General features: G+C 39.6%; 1 protein-coding gene across 2 annotated transcripts in view; it reads right to left on the reverse strand.

Moving 5' to 3' along the window:
- PXDN (peroxidasin) overlaps positions 1-12,676 on the reverse strand; it is an 81,667-nt gene extending 68,991 nt beyond the window's left edge. For both annotated transcript variants that reach the window (XM_072036405.1, XM_038176243.2), the window contains exon 1: positions 12,300-12,676. In XM_072036405.1, the coding sequence (XP_071892506.1) occupies positions 12,300-12,517 (218 nt within the window). In that variant the 5' untranslated portion in view covers positions 12,518-12,676. The remainder of the gene's footprint in view (positions 1-12,299) is intronic.
- Positions 12,677-18,565: the final 5,889 nt, after the last annotated feature.

Consider the following 18,565-nt stretch of genomic DNA (forward strand, 5'->3'; position numbering starts at 1 on the left):
TAGGGGTTGGACTCTATGTTTCTTGTGGGTACCTTCCAGCTTGGGATATTCTATGATTCTATGATTTTTAATATACAGTATAAATAGCCGTCTCAAAATATATATACATACATATGTTCATGAGTACTATCTGCAGCCAAATATTAAAAAAGCTTAGTTTCAGTAACAATACATACTCACAAATTATTCTCAGCTATGAATAATAGGTCTTTAAAGTTACCTTTCAAAATGATATTTTTACACATTTTGATGTGTAAAAATGTGTATAATTTGCAAGTACTCCATTTGACTAAAAACACTGCCATACTGCTTAGAAAACAATGAAAACATTTTTATTTTTTATTTGCTATGATTATTTGCCAAAGTTCAAGTTCACCTGAAAAAAATCCCCTGGACCTAAAGTACCTTTGCAGTAAAACTGGTCAGAAGGACAAATATATCCTCTAATCCAGAGGCATACAGATGCCAATTTAAGGTTGGGATTTCCAAAAGCACTTAGACACCTTAAGTAGAATTTAAAATGCTGAAGAGTCCAAGCCACAAAACCAGCACTTAACGTCTTAAGCACATAAATTTCTACTGGTAAAATTTCCTCAGACATCAGATGCTGTGCTACTACAGCAGTAATGTCGCTGAAATCTCTCCTCCTGAGGCTCTGCCTGCTCATACCCTTGCTCTGGTCTCCAGAGGGACAGATGCTTCCCATGTCCAGACATAGGGCTAAAGACACGCTTGTGCTGAATGGACATTTTATTTCCCACCCACTGAAGCTTTGCTGATTTGCAGTTAAAAACACTGGATTTATGAAGCCAAAGAGACACCAACCAAAACAAGATTTTTTTTATATATATATATATTTTTTAAATACAAGGAGGCATTCAACATTTTTTTTCAAATCCTGATGCCATTGGAAATTTGTTGCATGCTGTCCTAGACCTTAAAAATAATATAATTTATGGACATCTACCATCATGTTCAATTATCTCCAAAGTTCAAAAGTGAAATAAATAAGTTCCATCCAAATAATCTGCTTGTTTTCATAAGATTTTTCATTTGTTTGTTTATGCTGTCCAGAAGATTGGCACCTGAAAAATGAAATATTGCTGTGAAGAAATCCCTGTGACCTTTTCAAAACAAATTCAGCCTGCAAAAGCCAGTAAGTAAAAATAAGATATTTTCATATTTAAGGAAATTATATTTGTACTGGGTTTACATTGCAAGAGTTTGGTGAGCAGAGCCCAGAAATTGCCCCATGTCAGATCAGAGCCAGCTCCAGCCAGCTCCAAAAGGGACCTGCCGCTAGGCAGAGTTGAGCCAGGGAGCAACGCTGGATGGGCCTCTGGGTGAGCAGAGTATAATATATATATTATATCATTATATATACATATATACTATATATATAATATCACTATAGAATATAATTATAATGATAATATAAAGAATATCATTACTGATAGCTATGCCTTCAATCTACATGTAAAACTTGCTTTATCCATACATAAACATCTAATAAGTGAACATTTTACTTGATTTACTTCAGCTAATTCTACCCCTACCTGGGTGCTGTTATAATTACTATAGCTTCAGCTAGACCAAGAAAATTGAATCAGTAAATTAATGACTTGAATCTGGCTGGAGCAAACCACCTGTTCTCATAACCACTCCGCTCTTGCTGCACTTGGCACCCTGTCACAGCTTCTCATTTCTTCCTGCCCATTTCTGGCACTTGAAACCAAGTGTCTGGGTCTTCTCATACGGAGACTGAAAATGTCACCCAAGTCAAAAACCTCAATTTTATGATTCAGCTTATGTCTTGAAAAAATACTACTACTTTTCAAGTTTCTCAGAGAAAGTTTATCAAAATGCCATCAAACCAAAACCTTTCTCTTGAACTCAAATTACAATTTTTATCCCCAATCTGAACAGTGACAACATATCCCCTAAAAGGCACCTTGCTCTGATAGGCAGCCTCCCATCAGTGAATAATCACCCTATATGTTTTACATGCACATACCACACCACCACACTACTGCTCCAGGTTTTTGCATTATCTGAGCAGACAGTATAAGGAGATTGACAAAGGTTTTTTTTTGTTGTTGTTTGTTTGTCTGTTTGTTTGTTTTTTGACAGGCTAACTACAGTTACCTGTGCACTAGACCACACACTGCTCTCTGGTCTTTTTTCAAAAATACTTTTTTCAAAAATATTTTTGAAAAATGGAGAAAAAATGTTTTCTTACCATTAAAACATTATAAGACTTTGATTCAGAGACACACTTTAAAGATCAGAATATTGATGACAGGTTTGCTGAATCAGGCATGAAACAGAATCCAACATCAGACAACAAAAGTATGATTTTATATACACATGGCTGATCAAAATCATGAAGAGACTCCACTGTGCTCTTCTGTAGAGCACAGTGGACCTTGGACAGAGGCTACAAGCCTTTGAATTTAACTATATTGAGAAGTCTGAAAACCTGCACAGAATTTCATGTTGCCCTAGCTATGATGCTTATGATAAGCTTATGTTATGATAAGCTGAAGCAAGCACAGATGTACTTATGCTATATTTTATCTCCTATATGGGAAACTGGCAGCCAAATAGCTAATAAAAGGCTACTGAATCCATGAGTCTGGCTAATGCAACGCTGACACTAAGCAGTCATCATCCTGCTTGCCAAAAGCAGTCATTACTCTTGTGTACAAAGTAATATTGTTTTCCTTTTTGAGAACAGCCAGGCAATGAGCAGAGTGTTGTAATAGGTGATTTAAGGGGAAAGAATGCTTATACAAGAATTTTCAGAAAGATCTGGGGAGTGGTAATTGGAAAGAGAATAAAAGATCTAAAAGTCCAAAGAACAGATCACACCAAAAAAAAGGAAAAAAAACAAACAAAAAAAAACACAGAACACTACAGAACACTGTACCAAAGCTTACAGCATTCATTCTACAAGCTTTTACAACGTTCAAGAAGCCATGCCATGAACTGCAAACTTTTAAATGCCCCAATCTTTGCTACAAGTGACTCGTACCTGTAAATATAAATTAAACAAAAAGAGAGGAAGCTGAGAGCCCACATCGATCTTGTGGTCTTGTATCTTTCTCAAGAGGCTTGACAATCTTTGTAATTTACAATAAATCAAACATTTATTTTTCTTTTTAAAAAAATCACTTGATACACATGAGCAACAGTAATAATTCCATGCCAAAAATACATAAATAAATAAATAATCCCTCAGCCAGATAAGCAAAAGGAAATATTTGAGTCACTCTGTTCCAGCTCAGCCAGCCCTCATTGCACTATCTCTGTAGATTGTCTTGAAACTCTGCCCATCTTTACAGTAATAAAGCCTGAAAAGTTATTTTTGTTTTGTTTTCATCAAATCCAAAATGGAACAAATGATAACGACAATTTGGCTCAATTGCTTCCATTTTACTGTGGCTATATGCATATACACACACATATACACTATATGTGTAGCATGTATATGTATAAACATGTACATCACACAAGTTTTTAAAATATTAACTTATTTGTATACATAAAGTTCTCCAGAAAGATAAGCAACTATAAATACTTAGCCTGTGCAATACAACTTTTTAAATGTCACCTTTATAAATTGACCTTTTTTGTAAGGTGAAGTCATAGCCTATGAGGACATAAACACATAGTTTGACTTGCCAGAAAGAGAAGCAGCAAATATCCAGGCCCAGGAAGAGTCAGAAGCCTGGGCATTATTCAGGTATACAAAGCTAAGCATAAGCTCACATTTGCAAGAGCTAGAGTGTTTTGATCACAAAATACTGTATAAAGTGGGGAATAATACTGTAAACAAACTACAATAATCTTTAAGTCTCAGAAATATGATTCCAACAAGGAGTAACTGAAACAAACACCATTTTGAGAGATGAATCAAGATGAGTGAAAGTTTACAGTTTGTTTTTCCATTGTTCAAAATAAGATTGGGGCCTGAAAATATTATTTTAACATTTTCATTTTATCCATTACACAGAGTAAAATTTTCCTGTAAAAGTACATTTTGTAATTCAGAAAACATAAAATTGTGCAATTGTGCACATTACAAACACTATTTCTCTTATTTTGTTATTTTCTGAATAGTTGTTTGTTATTTTTTTCATTTCATAATAGCAAGAACAATTTATTTTATTATATTATGGTGTTTCTTTCCACAGCTTCTGTCTTTACCCTGAGCTCTGTTCTCTTCTTTGTCAGCTTTACTTTCTGCTTTATTTCTTCTAGACTCCCAATGCTTTAATTTAAACTTAGTTTCTTTACAAGCCAATCCATGAGCACACATAAACAGTGTAATATTTAATATCTAAATGGCCAACTTACATGCGAGAATGGCACAAAGTTGCACCAGGAGAGGTCCTGACTGGACATTCAGAAAAGTTTTACTGTGAGGGTTGTCAAACACTGTAACAGGCTTCTTAGAGAGGTAGTTAATGCCCCATGCCTCTCAGTGTTCAAGTGGCTTTTGGAAAATGCTCTCATTAATATGCTTTAACTTTTGGTTAGCCCTGAGAGTTCTGGCAGTTGGACATGATCTTTGAAGGTTCCTTCCAGCTGAACTATTCTAAGTTTCCTGCTTGTTAATGACACCCCCATCTTACCTCTTAATGAGCAATGACCTCACCTGGGAGATAACTCAGTAAGAGCTGCTCAAAAAATGGAGGAGGTTGGAATACTTATTAGTCATATTTTTCTCTTAGGCATGTATTTACCAGAATGTTAGATGAGACATTCACCCCTCTCCTTGTGTCTCGGATACAGCCTCTCCTGATGATGCATGGGGTAGGCACCTCCCTGTTGTTTTTCCACCAGTCTTCATTGGGAATTAAGACAGAAAGAGTATTTTCAGTCATGTCCAAGCATTCATTTCTTACTCTTTCCAGTGAGTAATCCCATGTTTGCCTCTGCAACTCATAAATTTCTTATTCTTTTCAGTGTCCCTCATGCTTGTAAATTCCCCAAAGCAATGTTGAAAAATAATATAACTCATCACTTTTAATTTTGTTGTTGTTTGGAAAAACTGAGTAAGAGCAGAAGCACTGAAACTGTGTGTCAGCAAAACTGGGAAAACAGAACACTTAAAACCATGATTTTGAAACGTGGGTTTAAACAGCAACAGTAAGTGGTCCACAGATACAAATCACCTTTCTAGCCTTCCAAAATGTTTTAGCAGAACAAATAAAAAAATCTTGGACTGACCATAGTCCAAATTCCCAATGATAAGCTTTTGAAGCAGCTAGAAAGCAAATGTCCTACACAGTCCAGATGATCATATGAAGAGAAGTTGGCAGTAAGTGGTAAATTTTCATAGGGGAAGAAGGTCACCTGAAGAATTTCAAAGATCTGTGATGGGTTCTGCATTGTTCAATGTATTCATAAGTAGAAGGGGGGTGAACAATGAGATGATAAACTGCTGCTTATCGTATTAATCTATTTTGACAAAGTCTGACTAGGAAGAGCAGCAGATGGACCTGTCATCAGTCCACGAATGGCTATTAAAATGTAGACCTAATGCATGTAAATACAAAGTAATGCACATGGAGAAAACAATCCAAATTTCCCAAATAAAATGGTGGGCCTAGAAATGATGATTACTACTCACGGACAAGATCTTAAGCTGCACTTGATGATTCCATGAAAACAACAGTTCAAGAAAAGAAAATATGATGCTGAGGATGATTAGGGAAGAAACAGAAAATGGAACAGAGACCATCAGAGTGCTGCTTTATAAATCCCATTAGCTCACGCACCAGATCTGTCCTGCAAATACTGTGGAAATTTATAATTCTCTCACCTCAAAATACAGTAGAGTGGGAAGGGGGAAATTCAGATGAAAGTTCAGTAACACTGACCTTTCAGTGAGAAGAGTACTTCAAAAACAGGCTGGCATTGAGACAAAGGAAAGGGATTAAGCATTTGTTATTTCTTCCAACAGAAGAAATCATAGAATCCTATAGGTTGGAAAAGACCTTCAGATCATCAAGTCCAACCATCAACAGGACCTTCCAAGCCCCATCATATCCCTAAATGCCACACCCACACATCTTTTAAATACCTTCAGGAATAGCAACTTCAATTCTCTGGGCAGCCTATTCCAATACCTAAACACACTCTACATGAAGAAATTCTTGGAGAATAATGTTCAACCTAAACCTTCCCTGGCACAATTTGAGGCTGTTTGCTCATGTTCTATCCTTCATCACCTGAGGAAAGAGACCAACACCCTCTTCACTCTAATCTCCTTTCAGGTAGTTGTAGATAAGGTCTCATCTCAGCCTCCTCCAGGATAAACAACCACGATTCCTTCAGTCACTCCTCATAACTCTTGTTTTCTAGTCCCTTCACCAGCTTCCTTGCTCTTCTCGGGAAACACTCTCAAGCAACTCAATGTACTTCTTGTAGTGAGGGACCCAAAGCTGAATACAGTTTTGGAGGTGCAGCCTCACCAGAGCTGAGTACAGAGGGACAATCACCTCCCTGGCCCCTGACTACACTGATACAAACCAGGATGCCATTGGCCTTCTTGACCATCTGGGCACACTGCTGGCTCATGTTCAGGTGAGCACCAATCAGCACCCCCAGATCCTTTTCCTCTGCACAGCTTTCCAGCCACTCTGCCCCAAGCCTGTATTGCTGGATGGGGTTGTTGTAGCCAAATTGCAGGACCCAGCATGTTGAACCTCATCCCATTGGCCTCACCCCATTGATCAAACCTGTCCAGGTCCCTCTGCAGGGCATTCATGCTGTTTATTCTATCAGCAGGAAAGACAGATTGCCAAGAATGGCTTTAGCAGGATTCACATACTACATATCCTCCAAGGCTGTTTTTCTAGGGAGGCTTGGTGTCCTTTGTAGCACCAATTTGGTTTGTTGATACTCAAGAGTATAGGGTCTAATGGAAATGCCAGCAGAAATATTCTTTTTTTAGCTACCTTTAAAGTAAATTACTTTCTTCATTGTGTATTCCTGAGCCTCTGACTTTTGCAAGTAGCCACTTTCTGTGGAAAATATTAAGAAAACATCCTATTCTGAAAATATATTAAGATTCTGTTCAGACAAATAAACATCAATATCTACATATAGATATTTAAACTCCCATTATTGTCAACAGAAGACTAGTCAGCAGTCAACATAGGCTGGAAAATGATTCAATTGCCCATATAGCAGCAGCTTGCTTCAGTTGCCCAAGCAGTTTTTTCTGCTGTTGGTCTAGATGTCATAAGCTGAAACATCTGCTGGGAACAAACAGGTATGACACAGTGACACAGGCCCAATGGGAGATCTATGTTCTTTTCAGAGGAGCAGATGTAAACTAGAAAAGATTCCATTAGACAAATTCAAATAGACCTAGATACTTAGAGTTAGCAAATGAATCAAGTCTTTGGGGTGGCCTGATTCTTGCTCCAGAGTCAATTAACTGCAGTGGGTAAGTTAGGGAACCCTCAGACACCTAAGATGGCTGTGAATTCCTAAGCATAGACACATAAATGTAGGTGTTTTAATCTTAAATTGAATTCTGCACTTGGTCATAAAATTACTATGAAGGAAGACCTAAGATAATTTTATTGAAATAAACTTATACTTTCTGCCTGCTTTGTGTAATTTGAGGAAATCGTTGTTGGCATCTACTGCAGTTTGTGGCCTAGCCAAGAGTCTGACAAGATCTATGTCTGCATTCAGTTTTTCTGAAACACTTCAAGTAAACCTCCAGTATCTATTCATCCTTTTTTTTTTTTTTTTTTAATGTTAAGTGTATACAGACCTTCATGTTTTAACTGAAATCTTGTACCAGCAATACATGTCTTGACTGTCTCCTATATGTGAATTGATACTCAGCAGTCAAGTGACTGAGCCTACTCACAACCCAGATATGACACTACAACTCTTTGTCCTTCAGTGTCAAGGTGTAATTATTTGCTGTCTTGATTGTTTAATCTACAAAAAGTTTCCTAAAAGACTTTCAAAGATCTTAGATGGAACAATCCTGCATTTTTCAGATGAGAATGACGTGATGCTTTGTTGACTGTTAGCACACTGTTTGCAAATGGCAGATCTGCAAATAGTATGCATCATTTCACTATGATAGCCCAGAGACTCCTGCACTGACAAAAATCATACATATCACCCATTTCTTTTCCTTAAATGCCTCTTTTAGGAGGGATGTTATCACAAATCAACTTCAAAATGCAAAATGTCATTAAGTTTTCATTACCATTACCTCTTTGGTAAATCATATACACAAATCACACATCTCTTTGGAGTGTAATTATTATTTTCTTTCTTTCTTTTTTTTTTTTCAATTGTATTAAGACAGATGCTCTTGAAAACCAATAATGATTTTCACTGGCATTCTGAGTGCACAGCATCTGATTCCATGAAAATTATCACGGAGCTCTGAAGAAAAGGTAAGTACTTCTTATCCTGCTGTCTAGAAACTTGGAACTGATTTAAAAAAACTAGCACCTTCCCCTTTCCCTTTGGATGGATCCTTGACATTTGCACTACAACCCAAAAGTTAAGAATAAAAATAAAAATAAAAAAGGAAAAAACTCTCCACTTTATAGAATGTGTTGGAATCATGTAAACAAAAGCATTAATGAGTGACACCGTTGCCTACAATTTAATCTCAGTGACTACCTTCAAAAGCTGCTCACGTGGAACAATTGTGATTACAATTTAAAAAGTCCTACTAAGCTCTGACCACTTAAAATTATACTTACTTATTGAAAAGATATGCTATTCATAACATACATGCAAGAAAGCCAAAAGTAATAATTGCTTGTAGCAAATATTCTTACAGGTGGCTTATTTTGAAATGTAATTTTCTCCTTAAAAATTTCTATGCCATTCTTAATGCAGATCAAGTCTACTTGCTTTTGTGACAAACATTTTTGGTCAATTTTTACCTGGTCACAAAACAAGTGAGATTCTCTTGTTGCCTTTGAAACCCAACTGCAGTGAATTCAATCATGCTCATAGAACTAGCAAAAATATCTGAGTGTCCACTTGCTACAAAGAAAAACAATGGACAACTTTTAGCATTGGTCTGACTAGGTTTACCTATGCCTGTAGACTGACTTGAGTTTTGATCATGTTGAGGCAAGACACAAATACTGGTGTATTGCCTTAACACTTAAAGGCCCCCTGTCAGAATTATAAACACCATGAACTAGAAATGGCTGTAAACATAGAAATCCCTTCTGGGTTTAAAATATCTTCCAAATAAACGTTTATTTAATATCTAATATTAAATAAGGTACAATCAGGGGACAGCAATAGTTTCATATCCAGAATTTTGCATTCCTCAGCCAGTTAAATAGCCTAATACAAATATGTTTCAGCAACTCCTGTGAGTACACCAGCACTCTGTACTCAGGGATGAAAGAAACCTTCCAAGACAATGCTGAAGGCATGAAGTGGTTTTGCAAATGACTCTGGAGGTGGGTCTCAAGAGACAGCAGCCCTGCTGCTACAAAGAGGGGTACATCCTCTGTATGTGCAGGAGAGCAATCATATACTCTTGGGTGGAACCACGTGCTTGCACAAGGCTCCACAAGCACTTCTGAAGCTGGCAGAAGCCACTGTGCAGAAATCTAAACCATGGATCCCAGCCTGCAGCAGGGAAGGGGAAGTGCCAGAAAGTGGGGGAAGCAGGAGAGAGTGAGAAAATGTACAGCCAGAAGTAGCACTGGCAAGGTCAGCAACCAGTAATGTTATGAGCAGTTTTCAACAGCGAGACTGAGATTAGGAGTAGACGTTTTTGATACGTGGGGGGAAAACATTTGGCTGCGGTGTTGTTCTGGCTCCATGCTGTTTTAGTCCATAGAACAAATTATATGTGAAATAGACCAAAGTCAACTCTGCTTCCAAAATGGGACAGTTTTCAGAACCAACACTTGTAAAAAGCAATATAAATATGTTTATACATATTTACAAGAAAAACAAGAAAAAACTTAGTGATGTTTTTACTTCACAAATAACCTGTGTCTTAAGAAAGAAAGAAAGCAGACAAGAATGTGTAATTTACCAATGCCAGTAAAAGGGGGCTTAACCCACCAGCAACACGGTTTGCAGGATTTTGTAAGGCCATATTTTAAAGGGGAAGCTGTTCAATTGAAATTAATTCATTGTTTCTAATTGTCTAGCTATCATCACCACCACTAAAAAGAGTGTACTTAATATACGAGCTCTAAATGGAAGACAAACTGTGACAATCAAACTGGCAATGAAATAAATGCTTCACGATTCCATGCTTAAAAAAGAAACTACTCCTGAATGTAGGCTGTTGATTATTGTACTCTGTGGCTGATGGACTACCTCCACAAAGTTGTGTAGAAGTGCAGGTCTACAGAGTAAGTAAGGTAAAAATTGTTGGCAAACTACAGAGTAATTCAATGAGTACTTCAGACAGATGCAATACTTTTTCTCAAGCACATCCTATAGCTAAAGGTAAGCCCTTTATACGGAGTAGGCAAACTATTTATGTACAGATGCTATCTTCAAACGGCTCATTACTAAATAAGTTGTATCACTGTTCTTTGTCCCAGAGATACGTATTGCCTAATTACCTTCTGATCCGTCTCCTCCCCATTGACTGCCATTCAGAAAGAGTAATTGCGTCTTTATAAAAAGTTGTATTACCAAAGACCTTGACTTATTTATGTGTCCCCCAGTCAGCTGGCAAAAAAGAATACCAACAACCAGACAAAAAGTAAGGCCACCATTGTGTTTTGAAGAACGCTGGTCATCCACAGGCCTATTTTGAGAATTATTTTTCTTTGTCAAGCTGGAAAAAAAAAGTAACTTCTTTTTAACTAATTCTGTTGCATTGTAGGTTGCTTTATGCCAGAATGATCATTCAGATTTGGGATACTAGACAATTTGATATATTAGTGGGGTTAGACGAGTATAATGCTTTCATTGTTCATACATTCTGCTCTGAGTCACTGCAAGATTATAAATACCCACCGTAAGGGGAGCTCCACCCTGGCTAGGTTCATCTAATGCTTTTTGCTGTTGCAGGCCCTTCTACCGCTAACATGAAATCAAGCCATTAAGATTTGACTCCACATTCTAATGATTGCTTTTTTCTTTCTTTCTTTTTTTTTTTTTTTAATATCCTTTTTCTCTTCTTTTTTACATTTAAGATGATTCACACAACTAGTTTTACACAGTTTCCTGTAATCTCAAGGCAAAAGGTGCTCTGTAAATGTACTTTGTTTCAAATGTAAGAAACATTAACCGCCCACTTCCTGTATTGTTCCCTAAAAGGTTTACAAGTACTGCAGGACTAATCGGATTCTGCCAAAAAGGCTGAACTTCTTGCCAAATAGGGACTCAGTTAATGCTAAATGACTGTAGTCTTCACATTAAATAATACTTGGAAGCTAAAACACACCGAGGCTTTATGAATCCCTTTTGAAAATATCTGACAAAGTCGCAAGTCAATTTATTACAGGAGGCCCTGCAAGAAAATTCCCAGGGCCAAGCTCTGCTCGGCATCCAGGGCTGTGTGTGTGCAGGGGAAGGAGAGGGCTGATGCCAGGAGCCTTCTGAGCCGGAGCAGCACAGAAGCGGGTCAGTGGAACAAATCTTGTCTTCACGGCAAGCCTTGAGACAACACGGCATGGGGTGTTCAGTTAGGTCTTTGCGTTTATTGTAAGGACAAAAACGGATGGACACGCAATCGTTTCAGTGAAATCCATGTGATTGAGGTTGATCATCCACTGAGTTTTATTACCAGCACAATGCTGTTCAAAATAGTTGAGCCCTGGGCACTTCGACTGCCACTCTGGTCGTGCCTGCTTTAAAAAATAGGACTGCGGGCCGTAAGGTCGCATGTCCTCAGGCTCTTGCGGGAACTCGAACCGAGTGAATCTTCGGCAAGCCGAGAAGACTTGGGGTCCCGTGGGGGTCTCGGCTTGCTGACCCACCGCCACCACGCCTCGGCACCGAGCAGCCTCCCCATCCCTCTGCCAGCCGAACGGGCTGAGGGCACGGCAAACTCCTTCCAGGGACGGCGAAGCCCGCAGTGCCCGCAGGCTAACCAGGATGCCTACCTCTACCCGCACAACGCCGGGCGGGGAGCCCCGGGGCTGGGGCTGGAACCGGGAATGGGGGGCGGCGGGGCCGAGCCCCCTCCCCCGACCGCAGACAAAGAGCCGAAGCTCCACCGCCCCCCAAAGTGCCTCCCACCCCAGGTATTCCCTCCTCCTCCTTCTTCCTCCTCCTCCTCCCCGCTCCCTGCCCGCCCGGCTACTCACAGGATGGTGGTTTGGGGCGACACGGCGGGGACGCTCTCCAGCATCAGATGCATGCAGCGCACGGTGGTGCGGAAGCAGAGGCAGCGGCTGGGGCACCAGACGCTCCCCCGCTGCGGCGGGGGCTGCGCGGCGGCCGGAGGGGGGGTGGTGAGCCCCCCGCCGCGGAGCAGCAGCAGGAGCAGGAGGCAGAGCCCGGGGGGGGCTTCGCGCCGGGCCATGCTGCACGGCTGCGGGGCAGGAGGAGGAGGATGAAGAGGAGGAGGAGGAAGAAGAGAGGGGCTCCGGCAGGTCCGCGTCGCGCCCGGCCGCGGCTGCCGCTCTGCTCGGCGGCGGAGGGGCGCTCCCGTCCCCCCGCGCAGGATGGAGGAGGGGACGGCGGTGGGACCGCCCCGGCCGGCGGCGGGATGGGATGGGACGGGATGGGCTGGGCTGGGCTGGGCTGAGCCGTGCCGGGCCGTGCCGTGCCGGGCTGGGCTGGGCTGGGCCGTGCAGGGCGGCCGCTCCGCCGTGGGGAGTCTCCCCCAGCCCCCCGCCGCTGCACCCATGGGTGCTGCGGGAGCCGTGCACCGGGCCTGGGCGGTCCCCAGGGAGGGGAGAGGAGGGAGGAGAAGGGAAAAGAAGGAAAAGGGAAGGGGAAGAAAGGGAAAAAGAGGGGAGATGGAAAGGGAAGGGGAAAGAGAAGTGAGGAGGAAAAAAAAAGACAAGGGGAAGGATAGTAAAAAGAAAGTCGGTGATGATGCCCAGATACCCCGCATGAACTCTGCTCATGGCCAAGCCTCATATGTCCCCTTTGCTCCCGGTCCCACGCGGCACAGACAATAACAGTGACCTCACATTACCCTTATGGGAAGAAGCAAGTTCCACACAACTAAGTCCCGCTGCTATTCTGCTCTGGCATCATGGACACAACTGGACTGTCTCATCTTAGTGCGCTTAGTGCTGGCCTGGGCAAATCTGACGGATTTCACCAAAATTACACACCACTGATGTGTTTGGGTATCTGTGAGTGCTGGCCAGGAGGTGTAAGCCCACCAGAACATATTTGTACTTATGGGAATACTGTTTGCATCCTCAGCTCCCACAGTCTCAGCACTTCCTCAAACCAAATCCTGCAGAAGAATACAAAATTAGATTCCCTTTGAGATTTCTTTCATTGCCCTAAAAACATTGTCATTCTTCTGTGGAGTCAGGTCCAAAGTAGGCAAACTCCAACACTCTCCATTCTAACTATCCTGGGTGAAGACATTGACAAGACATTTCTATAACTACTGTGGTCACAGCTAACCTATTGAATGTAACAAAAACACATTTTTTTATGAATTACGAGTGTCAGCACCTCCAGTTCCACCCCAGAAATAACTCAGGATACTTCTGCAGGGTTGCCTCTGCTCCTTTTTCTTCAGGAAACCACGTAAAGGCCATTCTTATTTAAAAACACTGCTGTGATTCTTCTTGCTCTGAATCTCACCGTGAGAAATTGATTTTAGCATGTGAGTCAGGTAATGAATCTACTTCCCCTCCCACCCCCTCAACCCCACCCCCCCCCCCCACACACGATAAAATACCTCATGTGAGAAATCAGAGCCTGGAAGTGTGCTACAAGTGCTGGAGGTCACCGATGGGCTCAGTCTCAGAATCCACATATGTTGAGATAAGTAATTTTCTGCAGCTTGCTTTCTGCATAAATGCAATTTGACTAAGTTTTTCCTGAGACATCACATCTCTCTTCTCTGAAGTGTGATGTGACTCTCCATCTCTTAAACAGGAGTTAGCTGATGGAAGCATGGATGTTTTTTTCTCATTCTAAAGAGCCCTGAGCCCTTTAAAACAGCCTTCAACCCTCCATGAGCAGGAGGCTAGCTAACTGGCCACCTGCAGGATCTGCCTGGAGGAAGACAGGGGATGCTCACCGGTGTGCAATCAGCAGTACTGTTTCTCGGAGAAGAGGCTCCCAGAAGACTCTTGTCACTCAGATACACTTCTGAATTAGGCACATTTCTAAATGCTGATGCAGAGCTGGGCTTAATCTGTTATTTCAACACACTGAAGTGCTCAGAAACTCATATAAATGTCAGCTGTGTCTTACAGTGGAGGATATCAGACTGAAGTAGAAGTGAGGCTTGTGAGCGTGTACTGAAGCAGCAGGTTAAAAGGTGCATCACCTCAGTGTCAACTCAGCAACCAGCTGCTATGTATGTTGCTACCTCCGCATTTGTAATCAGTGCTGGGCTATGTGCATAACCTGAAAATTAAATTTGTTTCCTGGTCCAGGAAAAGCTCAGACACTTTTGACCTACAACATGCAAGTATTGGCACAGTTGCCGGAAATGCCACTCACATTAGGACATCTTGGCTGTCATCAATCTGTTGTCCTGCAATGCCCATACTAAATGCAGCAGAACATCTGAGGTTAAATAATTAAACAATAATATAGAGATATCACTAAATTGGAATATTTGTAACATTTACAAAAATATGATAGTGGTTTACTTTGTGGTGCTGTGGTACTTTATGATGATTCTTGTCCAAAAATAAAGTACACAGTCAAAACTGATTACGATTTCTGCAGAATGGTTCTGAAAAGTTTTTAGTATTTGGGAACTTGCTAGACTATTGCCTTATGCCTTGGAAATATCTATGTTATACATATGCAAATCCATGTGTAAGATTAAAAGGACATGGATATTTTCCTCCTAATTAGGTGATTGAGCCTTAACATGTTACATAGCATCCTTGCCATTTACTTTATGTTGCATGTAACCTCCAGGCTCTTGGCTAATCTATTATGAATTCCTCACAAGTCATTTCCTTTAGACTTTTTTCATGCCCTGTGGAATCTGGTAATGTATGGGGTGGCATGCAATTAGCTCAGCACTAGACACTGGGTAGCATATTAATGCATCTAATTAAAATATAATGCAGATTAATCTGACATTCATTGAGATGCTGAGGCAGCAGTCAGTTCTTTCCCTGTCAGTGCACTGATGAAAGACCCAAACATAAGGACTACATTTTCCAAGGCTAAGAGCTCTATCTTGTTTTCAGTCTATAAAACACTAGCTTGGCAGGGAAAAGAAGAGAGAAATATGGGTAGATTGAGAAGTCATCTTGGACATGAGTAAGAAGATCCAAAAAAGCTTTCAAGAGATTTTCTCAAGTAGCAAAGGGGGAGTTTAAAAAGATGTTTAAAGAGTGGGTTAAAAAGGAAATCCATTTTATTCAAAGCTGTATAGAAATGCTATCTACAGTATTATGTGTCAATTAATCTTTTTTTTTTTTTTAATTATCATAGTTTCTTAACTGTTCTTCATAAACTTTCTTTATCATGAGATGTTTCATCCCCAAATTTTTTGAAATAAAAAAAGTTAGAATCTTGTGGAAAAAAGTATTTTATTATGTAACTGAAGACTATACCAGTTGCACAAGGGAGAAGACAAATTTCTGGTGTTTCCTAAGTTTTTTTATTGTTTGCTTTTACAACCTCATAATCTTGTCTATTTGTTGTTGTTGTTGTTATTGTTTTGTTTTGCTATAAAGTAACTAGAGTAAGAAGTTTGTTTTAATCAATCTTGAGACGCAAAGTGTTCAGGGCTACTATAGCTGAAATCAATGAGAAACAGTTCAGTGACTTCAGCAAGAAGATAATCAGGCCCAAAGGCTTCTTCTACATGACAATTTATCATATTCATAAAACCGTAGCATGGAAAGATTGGAGAAAACCTTATCCTTCTGTGAAATTAATTTAACACTCTTTTTTTGATGGCTTTGGTGGCACAAACATAGACACCACTATGTAGTCTCCCTTCCCTCCCAGTAAAAAAAATAAATAAAATATTTTTTTAAAAATCTGGTTTATTGACATCTTATTTTCCTTCCATTTTAATGCATTGGGGGGGAAAAAAAAAGTATAGAATATAGAATAGTAAAAGAATATTTGTAAAATGTGTAGGATCATTTCTGTTGACCCTACATATAAATATCCATGAAAATAATGACCTCTGTTTCTGATTTCTCTAGCTGAGGAGTTCGCCTATCAAATATATATATATATATATATAATATATATATGCTGGAAATGAAAGACCTTTCTTTCTGAGTGCTGGGAGAAATATTTACCTTACAAATAGATATAGTGTAAACCTCCATTTCTTTTTAACTTTCCTATGTCAAACACATTTTAAGCTTCCTTTGTCAAATACTGCCACTTGCTGGTTTTATTCGATAACAGTAATTTAGGTTTATAGCTTTTGCTTAGCTGACGTAGTGAAAAAAAAAATCTTTTTAAAAGATCAAATAATTAATATCTTTACATTTGTTTTTGATAAAAATTAAGATATAAGAAATACAGGCACAGATCCTCTTTGTTTTAGTTTATACAGTTAATATTTTATCTCTGGATATGAAATGAGGCATTCAAGACATATTGAAATGTCTTCAGATATGTGACAATGGAAACGTTCCATTGACTATGACAGACAGAATTGTGACCACATTTATTGTTTAGGTTCATTTTGGTCATCAGTAACTATAACAGTTAAGAAGAACAGACTGTAAAAATAGCTGATAAAAAAAACCACACCATAAAAACATGTGTAGTGTTTCTCTTATAATATGCTAGCAGAGGACTCTGAAGCTTAAACACATCTGATATTTAATCTTCCAAAAACAGAAGCAAAACTCATGGTTTTTGAAAGAATATAATCATGCTTTTTGTTTCTATTACATATGCAAGTGAATGTTGTGGTGAAGCTGGATGGCTTGTGAACAAGTATGCTAAACTCAGGGTACCAGCCAAGTCAGTTATTTAAATTCATGAATACTTGTTCGTAAGTTTTTCTCAAATATCCAGGAAAGCTTATGTTATGCACAGATAAATACTTTGTGAAATACTGCATGCTTTTCCATAGTCAGATTAGTCAGAGTCAATATAACTTCTCTAACCATGAACTTTCAAGAGTTTATGATATCTGCTGGCCCAGCAAAGGCTGAGGATGTTGCCTCCATGGAAGCTGGATTCACATACCCTTCTTCCTCTCAGTTGGGACAGCGATTATGTTGATATCTTTTAAAGGTAACATTTTTATTTCCCATGTATAAAGTTAATGTCCAGGGAAGATTGCATCTTGCCCAATTACATTTTGAAAAAGGGTCCTGTCCCAGTTCAAACAAGAATGTACTGTTCTCTCTGGCATGTGCTAGAACATCTGTAGTTGCCTCATGTTTTGTAGATCATCAGAACGTACATTGTTAGTTTCTTTATAACAAGAAATTCCTTGGACAGATTCTATATAAATTGGCAAAAAAGTACAGGTTCTCTTCCAAAGTATGTTCATCCAGCCTACCTGGTGCTAATATATGTGCCCAAGGAAGGATTCTTACTGTATCTTAAATCAACCAGTGGTAAGTTATGTTTGCCAGATATTTTGGGGTTTTGGACATTCTTTCTTAGTGTGTCCTCACTTTCAAAGACAGCATTTTTTAGGAGTAGCTATGGTAGGAAACAGACCTCACTAACCCACTATCTACTATTTAGCGGAACACCCATCACCCATCGTCTTTATTTTTGTGTAACTGTGCAATACGAATCTATGAATCTACTAGATAGATCTATTTATTTATTTATTTATTTATTTTGACTATCACAGAGAATGCACTGGGGGTAAAAATATCAGTTGGAGAGTCAGGTAGTCACATTTGAAAAGTAGATAGTGCAATAGGATAACACACTTTCTATCCTTCTGTTTTTTTAAATGATGGACTAGAAAAATAATATTAAATAAAAATTAAAAATAATACTAGGAACAGCTTTAGCAAGCTGCTTAAAACTTCGGAAACCATAGGTCCTTGCTCGATAGCTAGCCAACATATTAATGGAAGAATTTTCCTAAAGGAAAATAAGAAAAATCCCCTGAAGAAACTTTCCCAAAGAAAAATGCACTCACACCAATGAGCTCCTGGTTTCCCACACAGTAGTTTTCCTTAATATCAGCATAAAGGGAAATTGGGTGTTAGTAGTTTAATCCATTGCTTACACTGAGGAAATACCTTACCTGGAAGAGATTTCAGGCTATTATTTGTACTACAGCTGTGCCTGGAGGCTTTAGCAGAAATCAGAACCACCGGGCCACATGATTCACAGACATAAATGAAAAGCAGTGCCTTCTCTGAAGACAGACAGTGGAGCAGGACTGTGCTCATTTCTTAGATGCCTACTGACTGTCACAGCTCAGAGCACACACCCCCTCCGGGGCATGTGGCTGCTGGTA

The sequence above is a fragment of the Anas platyrhynchos genome, chromosome 3 (assembly GCF_047663525.1).
Source record: "Anas platyrhynchos isolate ZD024472 breed Pekin duck chromosome 3, IASCAAS_PekinDuck_T2T, whole genome shotgun sequence".
NCBI lineage: Eukaryota > Metazoa > Chordata > Aves > Anseriformes > Anatidae > Anas > Anas platyrhynchos.